Source organism: Symphodus melops (genome assembly GCF_947650265.1).
Source record: "Symphodus melops genome assembly, chromosome: 7".
NCBI lineage: Eukaryota > Metazoa > Chordata > Actinopteri > Labriformes > Labridae > Symphodus > Symphodus melops.
The window spans coordinates 26,882,453-26,896,013 of record NC_136697.1 but is presented as its reverse complement, the minus strand read 5'-3'; the positions used below and the strand labels follow the sequence as shown (position 1 = coordinate 26,896,013).

Below are 13,561 nucleotides of genomic sequence, written 5' to 3'. Positions count from 1 at the left end.
TTTGTTTTAATTAATGATGTAACCCTGACAATGTTTTGGTAAACCGTATGCAGCGATGAACCACACACACACACTTATGATAGCGTGTGGTTTTGAGATGTACCGGTTTGAACTTACGACAGGTGAAGAGGTTCATGAAGGATTCTTGTGGTTCAGGCACTTGGTTTTAAACTTTTAAAATCTTATTTTTAACTTCTATTTTTTCCTTGTATAATTTCTTACTTTACTGATTTGTATTGGAGTTTTAAAAGACTTTGTCAGGTTTTTCACCTTTTTTAAAAAAACAAAATTTCAATAAATTTAATAAAATCTTCCAAAATCCTCCTTTTGTGATTGGGTTTCTTCACGGCGCCCCGTGAGCCTCGGAGGTAAGCATTGACCCACCACACTACGGCACACTAACAAGAAACAGATTTTCACACCTCATACCACCGAGCATCGACAGTAGAGGGGCAGCTGTGAAGGGGTTGTAGTGGTACCTAGTTATCCTATGGGACGGATATTAGATAATTTTATAGTGAGCTCTAATCATATAGGAAACAAGTAGACTAGTTAACTACAGCAGGTGACTGCTTCTGTTAGCCTCAATAGGATCGTGCCCCTTTATTTTTATATTTACCCATTACAACAGTACAACAGGTAATTTGCTGAAAGTAGTTGAATGTGGGTAAAATATCTGCATACTTTTTTCCTAGCTGGGACAAACTCAAACTGTCAAAAGATTTAAATTTGATTTGAATTATAAATGAACGCTGTGTTGTTGTGTTTAAACTTCCCTTCATCATATTGAGGGGCCTGAACCAAAATGACAAGTAAATGAAAATGTTTTAGTGTCTCAAGACTAAAGAATAAGAATAATGTTTGAATGTGTGTTGAATTCTCTCAATACATGTTTTTGTCAAGAGGCAAGGGAGGCAACTGTTTGGGGCCCCAGACCAGTAGGGGGCCCCTAGACCAGTAGGGGGCCCCGGTGAGCTGACAAACTTTTAACCAAAGCAGCTGCCCTCCATGTGCAATCTTTGCAGTGACAGTACCTCCCTAATGGGGCCCCATCGCCCCGCTGAACGCTGGTGGGAGGGACCCTACATTAAACTTCTGCCTCGTGGCCCCGTCAGTCTCTAGAATCACCTGTGTGTGCAGAACACGAGGAGACAAAACAAACAGAGAGAAGGAACGTCTCATCTGTCACTCAAACTTCACTTCTGTTTTAAACACGCTGTAGATTCACAGCATGAATAACTTACACTTGGTGCTTCCTGTTTGGTTTTAATGTCGACGGTGTGGATTATGAGGACTCGGTGCTGCATAGGAATGTGCACTGGATGTCTTTGAATGTCAGTCGGTGCGTCTCTAGCGTCGGGCTTTTCTTTTCTTTAGTTAATATTTGGTTCTCAGCTTTGTGCACATATGTGAAGAAACGTGTGGTTAAATTGGCATGTTGTTGTTTAGAACTGTGTTTCTTATCGTGAGGTTACCGACCTGCAAAAACTCAGAGCAAAGAATAATTTATACATCATAAATAAATAAATGTTTCTGCTGAAAAGAAGAGAAGACATCTTGAATGCATCCAAAACGTTTAATATATCTATAACTTTTAAATCAGGCCTTTTATTAAGATAGAAATAATTCAACATTATTGTCACTGCTTTAGTAGTTTTAAATAACTGAAGTTATCATGGATACATATTTTGGTCATAACTGATAGTGCAGATTATATGAATGAATTTTGCTCCGTCACGTCGAACTTGTAATCTTTCCAGTTTGTCCATTAATTCAGAGATGTGAATTAATGGACGTGTGTTCAACATGTCGCCTTTATTTTGAAAAGCCTGGGTAATCAAATCAAATGTAAAGTGCAATGAATGTTCAGTGTATCACATAATAAACACAACTATATCCATGAGTATGATGAGTGGGGGTTTTTGGGGGGATTGGGTACCAACACACCAACACACCTCTGTCTGCTTTGAGGCAGAGCGTCTCTTCGTCCCTCCATGTGCTGCGTGGAACCTCTCGTCATCTGACCGCTCCAGATTCTGCAGAATCTTCTCACTGTTGTCCCGCTTCCTCTTCGCTGTGTGCGAGAAAACTATGTGTGAACTACAGCTGAGCAGGAAGTTATCGTGACAACGACGAGAGCATGTGATTATTGTCACTCTTCTCTCAGGGGGGAAAAACAGCTTTCTCTCTGTTCGGTGGATAAACATGTAAAACCTGCAGAGCTGAAACTGGAGTCACTTTGAACTCGCCCTGAGACGAGTCTTAAAGAGGACTCGGTCTTCATGCATGAACGTGTCGCCCCTTTGTTTAATGTATATGACAGTTTGCATCCTGTACTGTTCTATTCATGTGCTCAGTCATCTGTCACAAACTAAACTCAGGATATAAAGGCGGTGGTTTGGCATCAGCTGACTTGTTCCCTAAACAAACAGGAAATGAAAACATGCACCACTATCTGTCTCTTCTACTCATCACTCATCGGGTTCATGCATCGTGCAGACTGCTTTGAAAAGCATGGGCGTACAAAAAAATAATAAATCTCTTCAAACTCTCTGTGAGCAGCTTGTTGTTAGACAGGAACAGAACGTTTCAGCTTTCACCCTTCAAACACTCATCAGGTAAAGTAGGATATGATGTGTTTATAACTGCAGGACAGACTCTGTTGGGGACAATATAATAATAACTTTATTTATATAGCACCTTTAAAAACAACTGCTTACATATAAAGATAAGTAGAAATACATCAACCTATAGATAAGTGTTCATGAAGTAGATACCTTCTCAGACCTGCAACAGTTAAATGGTGCTAAATTAATCTCATTTATATTCCTGAAAAGCTACCTTTGACTGAAATGAGTTTATTCGTGCAGTATTGAAAAATCATCGTGAGGGAAAAAAACACTTTATTCTGCAGTCAATCCAAATATAGAAGAACAGGTACTGCAGTTAGAAACAATACAACTCAAAACAGACTAACTTTTTTTTTCTGCAGGAATATTGTTTACACACACACACACACACACACACACAATTTTGGTTTTGATTAAATTGGATTAAATACTGAAAAAAAAAAAAAAAAAAAAAAAAGCCACCTTTAAGTTTTCAGTGACAAACGCATCATTTAAAAGGAGCTGTTTTTTTTTTCAGACCTGCCCTGGTAATATGGAGTCCAGAGAACCACAGACAGTAGCTCAGTCTGTAGGGACTTGGGTTGGGAACCGGAGGGTCGCCGGTTCAAGTCCCGGCACGGAAACTGGTCTGGTAGCTGGAGAGGTGCGAGTCCACTTCCTGAGCACTGCCGAGGTGCCCCTGAGCAAGGCACCGAACCCCAAAAAACTGCTCTGGAGCGCTCTCTGTGGGCAGCCCCCCTCACTCTGAGACCTCTCCATTAATGCAGAGTGAAAACCGAATAATAAAGTATATTAAAAAAAAAAAAAAAAAAAAAAAAAACATCATATACAAAACTGAATGATGTCTGTCATCTAGGTGAGCTTACAGAACTCAGCAGAGGCTCCATTATAACCACTGAACCAGAGTCCAGCATGTAGAGGCTGAGTGAATGTGGTCTGGACTCTGTGGAGGAGAGTCATGGTTTCAGAGATGCTGTAGAAGGACAGAATACCTGCTGTGTGATCCAGGTACACTCCTACCCTGGAGGACCGAGGACCTGAGATGAGAGTTTTGACTCCGTTGTGGATGAACTTATAGCTACTGCTGCAGTTGCACTCCAACAACCACGACTTGTTGTTGAATCCAAACGCGCACTCGTTCATGGAGCCCGCTCTGCCGATGCTCCTGTACGACACGGCCAGGTTGACTCGCTTCTTCCTCCACTCCACCTCCCAGTAACACCGTCCGCTCAGGCTCTCCGCGCTCAGGACCTGGCGCCATCGGACGAATCTGTCCGCGTGTCTGGGATACGTCTGCTCCTCTCTCATCGTCAGCGTTGCTTTCCGGTTCCCCTCCGACAACAACAGCTGTGCGTTGACAGTGTTGGGATCCAGCGTGACGTCCCGCGCGTACCGCAGGAACTCAGCTCTGCTCTTCGGCTCGGTTGCGACGGACGGATCGTCGGCTTGAGTTTGCGGGACGGGAGGCTTGAGTCTGTTCGTCCGACAGTCCGCAGGTACGTCTCGAGGTTTCAGACCGCAAAGAGGTTTATCTTTAGTGTCTGAAACGGTGGCTTTGACATCCTCCACGACCCTGAGAGGACACATGTGACTGCTGGTTGGACCTGCTGAGCCGTGAAGAGGTTCAGAAGAAACGGTGGCTTTGACATCCTCCACGAACCTGAGAGGACACATGTGACTGCTGGTTGGACCTGCTGAGCCGTGAGGAGGTTCAGAAGAGTACTCCTCCTGCAGGGCGTCCAACTCCTGCGCGTGCTTCTTCAGCTCACTGATCTCCTGCTCCAGTTTCTCCTGGAGCGCCTTCACCCGACTCACTTTGAACTCCTGCTCAGCTCTGACCTTCTGCTTCAGATCTGAGCTCCTCTTCTCCATGTGTCGGATCAGGTCGTTGAAGATCTCATCGCTCCTCTCCACTGCTTTCTCAGCGGAGAGGTTGATATTCTCCACAGCCTGCTCCAGAGCTTGAACGCCTCTTTTTTTACGCAGGATATCCTGCTTGGTGTCTGAGCGACTCCCCTCCACCTCTTTGTTTTGCGTGACGCAGACAACACAGACGCATTCACGTCCGTCCTTGTGGTTTCTGGTGCAATCCATGTTCAGCTCGGGCCAGTGGATGTGTGTGTGTGAGTTCACTTCACAGTCTGACTCAGAAACACACGGTGTCCTTTCCTCTGCTCGTCTGTTGACGTTGCACGGGGGCTGCAAAGCTCACGTGATCCTGGGAGGGAACAAGGAAATGTGTGCAAACAGGGGGAGGAGCTACCGTGCTGTCCTCAGAGCACGTGATGAGTTCTCTTAAAGAGACAGTGTCTGAGTTTTGTCACAGAGTTTTTTTTCTTCTTTTTTTTTTTCTTTCCACTTTATTTATAATCAAAATCTGACTATTACAAAAATCACAGTTTACATCGAAAGTTACAGACCAAGCTTGACTTAACAAGACTTAATACACAAACAAACAAACAAAAAAACAAGAACCATGAACAAATAGAGCAATCAGGGGCGGATCTACCGGGGTGGCATAGGGTGGCAGCTGCCACCATAAAAGAGAGGCTTGCCACCCCAGTAGGCAGCAACGGAAAAAAAAAAAGTTTCGGCCAATTTCCCAATTTACGAGCATGAATCTCCAATTTCCGACTGCCGCGAATGCAGCACAAGTTGACGTCAGAGCAGCAGCAGCCAATCACAGAGACTGAAGCGAGGATCCACTGAGCAAGGAGTCCTGAGGAAAGAGGTAAAAACGGATTAACAATCTATCAAGAAATGAAATTACAATTTAAAAAAAGTGCAAGTATAGTTGCAATGCTGATTTTAAGATGATAAAAATGTTGAAGAAGGTTATTTGTCTAACTATACATGTAATGTAAAGTAGGCTACTCAAGCTAATGTTGATTCAACTTCTGTCAAGGAAAACATTGTTAAGTTGCTTTGAATTTTTTCTTAAAGTTTTTCAAATAAATATAAATACTTGTTTGCTTGAATATAAATAATTGGGAAAACTTGTAAGTGTGATGAGATGGGGACAGAGTCTGAATATATTGTACAATGTATTTTTGATTTATTGCTCAGATTAAATTCCAAATTAGTGAAATGAACCTAATAGCACTCTCCCGTCTTAACACATCTGGATGGTTATAACTAATGACAGTTCCAAATTGATTATCGTTTTACTATCTGCTACATTGTGTAATTAGTTTTGCAATTTAAATCTTTCCTCCTCTGCATCTTCGAGACATATCCAAGTCCAGGTGTGAGGTGCCAGTGCAGCCAATCCGAGAGAGTTTCCCTCAGACCCTCCAGGGCGGAGCAAGGAGAAGTTTCCACAGTCACTGGTACAAATCTCATCCCTGGTTTGAATACTTCGCACTCCAAAGATGCAGCTTACTGTTTTGCTTGGAGGCATTTTTTCACCTCATCCGAGGGATGTCGTAACTGGAAAAAGGCTCCAATGAAAGACAGCGGTTTCTGTTCTCATGCCAGATCTGAAGGCCATGTAAATTCAATGTTTGCATGGACAGAGAACAAGAAAAGTGTGGATAAAAATATCTCAATGATTGGACTAATGGATGAGCAAAAAAATGAAGCAGGTGGCTGAAAATCAGCACTACATCAAAACTTTAGCAGGAATGTTACTCTCTGGAGTTGGAGGTTGCTGAACACATGGATGCTGCTGCCTTAACTGAAAAGGCTTCTTAGAGAAGCATGGGCTGGAATACAACAACAGCTGTTGTTTTACCTGTGAGCAGTGCATCCTGTGAACAAAGTTCTTCATCTCTCAGGCTCATTAAGACTTATTTGCGGTCGACTATGACAGAAAAGAGACTATCAAGTTTGTCTGTACTCAGCATTGAATCAAAACGCACCAAAGCATTAGATCTGGATAGATTTGTAAATTCAGCTGTTATATGACAACTTCAGGTTCTGCTCACTGGTGTGAATCCTGCTGAACATGAAGCAGTGTTGTTATTGTTGTTTTTGTTAATATACAGTATTAAACTGTCTAACAGCCTGTGTGAACTTTCAAAATGTTTTTGTACTTTTTCGGACTGGGAATAAAAATGTATTTTCATGTGACTTCTTTTAAGGTTTGTAACTCTGTGAGCCTTTTTTGTAATGTGTTGATAGAGCAGCTGAGATTTACATGCATGAAATGTGAAAATGTCCTTTTATGCCACAACAACTGCTGTGAATATTATACATACAGTACCATTCAATATTTTTCATCACTTTATCAGTTACCTCTTCTGTAAAAAAAAATAGTTGAATCTAGTGAGGGACACATTGGGAGAATTTAAACAATAAAAGCAATGTCCAGTACTTTGTTTGAGTGCTATGACCCATTTATTTCCACAGTATATTTATGCTCACCTTAGTACAGCTCAGTCCATAGATCTTAATGGGTAAGTTTCTCTGACACAGTCAAACACGGTTTGCTTGCCCTCGAACACATCTGCCACTCATCACCTGTGTCTCACCTTACTGCCTTTCCTGTGATAATACCCGACCAAATGTTCTCATGCTTTTGTCTCCTATTAAGTGAGATCAAAATGTAACTGTTTCTCATGAAACCTCAAATGCAAGACATTAATTGTTTAAGATTAAGTTGGTCTGTGTGAGTATGTAAATGGCAGCCCCTGTCCTTTTATAGTGTACATACTATTTCTCATCAAACTATAATAACGGTGATTGCATAAAGTATGTCTGCCCCCTCTTGCCACCCCATAAATATTTTTTCTAGATCCGCCCCTGATAGGAGGACACAGACTAAGACTACATTCACTAAAGACTGAAGTCAACACAAGACTATGAAACACATTAAAGCACACAAGGGAAACGATCAACACGAGGAAACAAATAACACTAAGGACAGAATGAAAACTAAAACTAGAAGAAACACAGAGACAAAACCAAACCATGACATCAAGTTTCATCGTGCATTAAAGATTAAAACACAATACTGAACAACCACACGATGTTTTTAAATAACTTACAGCTTAAAGAAAACAATGCAAAGATTCACGTCATTTTTAAGAAGTCTCACTTTTATTTATTCTTAGGTTTCTTCTGCGATGTACAGTTTCATAGAGATATTTTGAATCACTGAAGAAAGTTTTCTTTTGCTTTAAAAAGAGCAGACAACACAGAGAGAATGAAGAGACGGAGATCGCTTTAAGAAAGGAGACCGTGTTCAAACCGAGCGGTGACCTCTGGTCCCGAATAGTGAAGCCAATGTGGAAGTGAAAAATCCTGCAGTTCATCGAGTGTCCACTTGGGACTGAGTCCAGGAAAATAGGAAGCCACATACACACCACAGGCAAAAAACAGCCATTTTTAAATGTATACAAGTGAATTATAGCTCTTTACATCTTTACAAATAGTCGATGGTTAGCGATACAGCACAGACAAAAAAACCCACTAAAGTCATCACTAGCACTGACAGCCTTCATGACTTAAAGGTCACATATTCTCCTCTGCAGTGTAAAAAAGTGTCCGAGCTCCTCTAAACATGTGTGTGAAGTGTGTTGTTGTAAATCCACTCTGATCCTGTATTTGATCATGTCTATAAACCCCTCTATTTCAGCCCTGCTCAGAACAGGCTGTTTCTGTGTCTGTAGCTTTAAATATGTAAATGAGCTGTGTCTGACCACGCCCCCTCTCTGGAAGGGCTCGGGTGTACTCGCTGCTTTCTGGCTCCATGTCCTATTGTTTACGGTGAGAAGGCAGACTCAGAGGGCAGAACAAACACCTAGCTGTGGGAGTGTCACCCACCTGGGGGAGGGGCTACTGCCCTCTGTGATGTCATGAAAGGAAAATCTCCAAACGGCCTGTTTGAGCACACGTTTTCTGAAAAGTGGAGCAGACAAAAGATGGAGAGGATGGACTTTTCTCATCATAGGGGTTTTTTAGACAGACTAGAGACACATGTTAGAGGAACATGAAGAAAAAGATTTTACATCATATGTGACCTTTAACATTTATAATAATAACATAGCACTTTTCTGAATACTAAAGGACCCTTAACAAAGAACAACAACAAAGCAATGAAAACATCACACACTCTGTGTGTGTGTGTGTGTGTGTGTGTGTGTGTGTGTGTGTAAGAAAGATTAACAGAATGACTACACACAGGTCCATGTCTGCTGTGGATTCAAGGAAAACGAGGGAGCTCAAAGAGACAGGTCAGAGGAAGGTCCCACGTCCACATATGATATTCAAATCTAAAAAGTCCAGAAATGTGTCTTTACTCTTTTTGTTAAAGTATCGTAGTATGTGTGAAAAGTAAAATCAACTTTCTGTAGAAACATGAAAAAAAAAACACAGATGTGAACACATTATCCCCTGATGACTTCTGTCTACTTCAGATTACACAACTCAGCAGAGGCTCCAAAGATATCAAACCCAAGTCCAGCATGTAGAGGCTGAGTGAATGTGGTCTGGACTCTGTGGAGGAGAGTCATGGTTTCAGAGATGTTGTAGAAGGACAGAATACCTGCTCTGTGATCCAGGTACACTCCTACTCTGGAGGACCGAGGACCTGAGACAGGAGTGCTGACATTGTTGGACCAAAAGTTATAACTGTTGTTGTCATAATCTAACCTCCAAGATATGTCATTACGTCCAAACACACATTCATCTGACCACCCAAATCTGCTGATATTCTTGTATGTGACTGCTAAATAAACTCCTTCTCCGCTCCACTCCACCTCCCAGTAACAACGTCCAGTCAGACTCTCTTTACTCAGGACCTGACACCAATAAGTGAATCTGTCTGGGTGACTAGGATAAGACTGATTTTCTTTCATTGTTGTTACTTTTCTGTTCTCATCTGATAATAACAGCTGTGTGTATGCTGTGTTTGGATCCAGTGCGATGTCACATGAATATCTTAAGAACTCAGCTCTGGTCTTGGGCTCTGGTTCTGGTTGTGGCAGTAAAACATCCACTTCAGTCAGTGTCTGTGAGATGCTCCTTTCTGCTGCAGCTGAGACTGTGTCGTGACCTTTGTGTTGGTCCACAGAGCAGAGATAACAGATAGACTGCTGATCAGTGCGACAGAACATCTTCATCACCTCATCATGACGAGAGCAGACGTTCTCCTGGAGCTTCTTGGAGGGCTCCACCAGCTTGTGTTTCTTAAATGAAGGTACTTTAAAATGAGGCTGGAGGTGATTCTCACAGTAAGAGGCCAGACACTGCAGACAGGACTTACAGGCTTTCAGTTTCCTCCCGGTGCAGACATCACAGGCCACATCTTCAGGTCCAGCATAGCAGAGATCAGCAGGAGCAGCTTGGAGTCCAGTCTTCTTCAGCTCCTCCACTAAAACTGCTAACATGGTGTTTTTCACCAGGACAGGCCTCGGTGTGAAGTCCTGTCTGCACTGAGGGCAGCTGTAGACTCTCTTCTCATCCTGTGTATCCCAGTGGTTTTTAATACACTTCATACAGTAACTGTGTCCACAGGGAATAGTCACCGGATCCTTCAGTAGATCCAGACAGGTGGAACAAGAGAAAGCCTCCCGGTCTAGCTGAACTCCTTTCTGCGCCATTTCTCCTCTCTTCGACTCCCTGAGAAATCAAACTAGTTTGACCTCTGATCTACACAGCATGTGTTTGTTCACAGTCTGCTCTCACACATGTTGGTTACACCCATCCTCAAACATTAGATCTGATGTGGAGAGAAAAAGGAAAAAATGAGTCAGAGTGGAGCTGGCTGTGTGTGAGAGCAGGAAGAAGAGGGAGGGGTTAACAAGCTCTGGAATCTTTCCCACATCTGAGATACAGCTCTCACACTGTGCACTCTCAAAATCAAGGCAAACCTCATGTGTACACCACCCCTTTGGCACAGTTTACCATCACGTCCCATGTTTCATGATTCTGCACTTGGATATCAGCGAAGGAGAGGGAACAAGGAAATGTGTGCACAGAGTGGAGTTGTTCAACAGGGAGGAGTTACCATGCTGCCCTCAGAGCATGTGATGAGTTCTTTTAAAGAGACAGTGTAAGTCTGTCAGTCTGAGTTTCAGCGTGCAGTGAAGATCAAAACACAACACTGAACAACCACATGATGTTTTTAAATAACTTACAGCTCACAATAATTGAAGCAAACACTACAAGATTCATGTTTGGTTTCCTCTGCAGTTTAGTTTTTGTATCACTGACAAAAGTGTTCTTGTGCTATAAAAGGGGAAAACAACACAGAGAGAATGAAGACACAGAAAATATGACATGAATACAGACTGTCGAAACAAACACCATACCGTACAGATTCATGAAGTCATCAGATAACCCCAAATAAAACAAGGGATTGATTTGAAGCTACAATATAGAGATTAGAGTTTGGAGAATTCAAACAAAACTATAATATAATATAATTTTTTGTCTAATGTTGGAGTCAAGACCACACTAACCAAGACATACCCAAGATAAGACCAAGACCATGAATATCCATGAACAATCAGCATTTTGTGTGCAGGCTGTCTCACCACCTTAGACCGTTATAGACTGGTGTAGTTTTGAGTCCTAAAACCAGGAAGTGAGTTAGCATTTTAGCGCCATGGGTTCCTAACTCTAAAAGTCAATGGGGATTTTGAATGGGTTTGTGTTTAGACGCCTGAAATAAGGTCTGTGGTTAACACAAGCTGAAGAGATGTTGACGTTTTGTTAGACGAGATAAACTACGTTAGCTAAGACCCCCACTTGTGAATTTTAAAGTTTTTACGCGACCTTGAAACAGCAGTTGCTAACGAGTAGCTAACTGAAACTACAGAGGTTGTCACAGACATTAAACGTCACCACGCCGGGAACTCTCTCCGTAATCCTCCTTACAGCCTCTAGTCATGTTTTCAGTGCTCTTGCAAATATTAGGTTAATATACAACTTATTAAGCTAACGTTTAGCTAGCTTGTCAAATCCACTGATTAGATCGATGAAGCATAATGGTCGTGACGTTATTATAAATCAACCACGGTGTAGTTCGCTAGCGCATAACGTTAGCTTTTTACTTCTCTCGGCTGCATTAACTCTTCAAACTTCATATAAATGATGTTCATCTGTAAAGATTATCTAAACAAAACAACGCGTCAGAAACGTGTGTTTGACACAGAGATTATTTTCTGCAATGATCCAAAATCCAATGCAAAAATCCCGTAGGCAAATTTTCCTAGGAACCACAGGTGCCATTTTTTTCGGGTTGGCCTACAAAAATACGTCATTACTACACCAGTCTATACGGTGAAATTTAGAGCCGTAACCAAGGGATACAAATGAAATCATGAATGTCAGTTTTTTTGTTCTTTTAGAAAGAGGTGTTTACCTTCATATCAAAAGTAATGATGTTGAAATACAGCCTGTCAGTGGTGGTCTTAACATGTCATGGTTTAAAATGTGAGACGGAGTAAAAATGTTTTTAATTACAAGACAAGGCCAAGACCTTCTAGAAGTGGTCTTAAGACCAGTCTCGAGACAAAGACAGATTTCAGGTTCTACATCACCACAGTTTACCCACCTTAACTTCTTTATCAAGCACAAGTAAGTTGGCTAAGGACTAGTGAAATCAAACTTTGTAGATATCTTGCAACAATGAATAAAATGTACAAAGCATTCATTACCAGGTAAATGCCACCCTTAAAAATGCTGGGTTATTTTAATAACCCAAATGCTGGATTAGTGCTGCTGGGTTATAGGTTGGGTTGATTTGACCCAACATTGGGTTCAGAAAAATGACCCAGCGCATTGGGTTGGAGCATACTAGCCAAAATCTAGTCTTCATTTTATGGCACCTCAACTCAACAAATAGTTTGACATATTTGTCTATTTTGACAGCACATCTTTCGATCATAGAGATAAAGAAATATTTTTAAAAAATGTCAGCACTTGTATGATTACTGTCAGGTACACCTACCCAGCTTTTGATAGAAAATATGAGAAAAAACAATTATTTTCTGATCTTGTGCGGATGGAAAACACCTTGTCTTAACGGACCCTAAGCGCACAAACAGATGAGGAGGACCACGACAGGCGGTCAACACTTCAGCAGGTAAATGGAGACAGAATATGGTGACACTGTCTTAAAGGACATTGTTGTACCAAAAGTTATAATTGTTGGTGAAACAATCTAACACCCAAGATTTGTCATTATATCCAAACTCACATTCATCTGCTCTCCCTGCTCTGCTGATATTCTTGTATGTGACTGCTACACAAACTCCTCCTCTCCTCTCCACCTCCCAGTAACAACGTCCAGTCAGACTTTCTTTACTCAGGACCTGATACCAAAAAGTGAATCTGTCTGGGTGACTAGAATAAGACTAATGTTCACTCATTAATGTTACTTTTCTGTTCCCATCAGATAATAACAGATATGTGTGTGCTGTGTTTGGATCCAGTGTGATGTCACATGAATATTGTAGGAACTCAGCTCTGGTCTTGGGTTCTGGTTCTGGTTGTGACAGTGCTTCCTTTTTTGAAATCAATTGTTCAGTTGTGTAGTCTTTTTTCTTGTCTACAGATCTTCGAGGCCTGTTAAAGAACTTTTGTTATTGTTTAATCTTTGACCTTTGTTCAGTCAATGAAAGTACGGTGTCATTAAAGTACACAGCTTTAAGTATCATAAAAACACATTTCTCCACTGATATGGATAATAATAAAGCAGTCAGACCAGATTATATCCATTTATTGAGATAAATCAGTCACCACTCATCTCCCAAATGATGATCAGAAATGTTCCTGGATCTCAAAGTTCATGTCTCAGGGACACGAGACAACATTCAGCTCTGTGGTCATCCATTGGCTTTTGACTTGTTTCTAACTCTTCTCTTTCTGGTTCTCTTCTTCACTCTTCATTAGATGTTTCCGTCTTATTAGTAGGACTGGGTTCAACAGTCCCTGAGGTTCATGTTCTGCTGTTGTAATGGGTTGGGTTGTCCGTAGTTATG

General features: G+C 41.6%; 1 protein-coding gene and 1 long non-coding RNA gene across 2 annotated transcripts; both read right to left on the bottom strand.

The window, feature by feature from the left end:
- Window positions 1-6,945: 6,945 nt before the first annotated feature.
- Window positions 6,946-10,174, bottom strand: LOC306826800 (tripartite motif-containing protein 16-like; the record flags this gene model as incomplete). The annotated part of the gene is made up of 1 exon (XM_079348339.1): window positions 6,946-10,174. One exon carries the CDS (start codon window positions 10,172-10,174, stop codon window positions 8,981-8,983), a length of 1,194 nt encoding a protein of 397 aa, XP_079204465.1. The 3' UTR covers window positions 6,946-8,980.
- Window positions 6,946-11,497, bottom strand: LOC306826845. The gene is made up of 2 exons (XR_013779530.1): window positions 11,121-11,497; window positions 6,946-8,197 (listed from the first exon to the last, which is right to left on the bottom strand). It is a non-coding gene; the product is annotated as an uncharacterized lncRNA (long non-coding RNA).
- Between the last annotated feature and the right edge of the window lie 2,064 nt (window positions 11,498-13,561).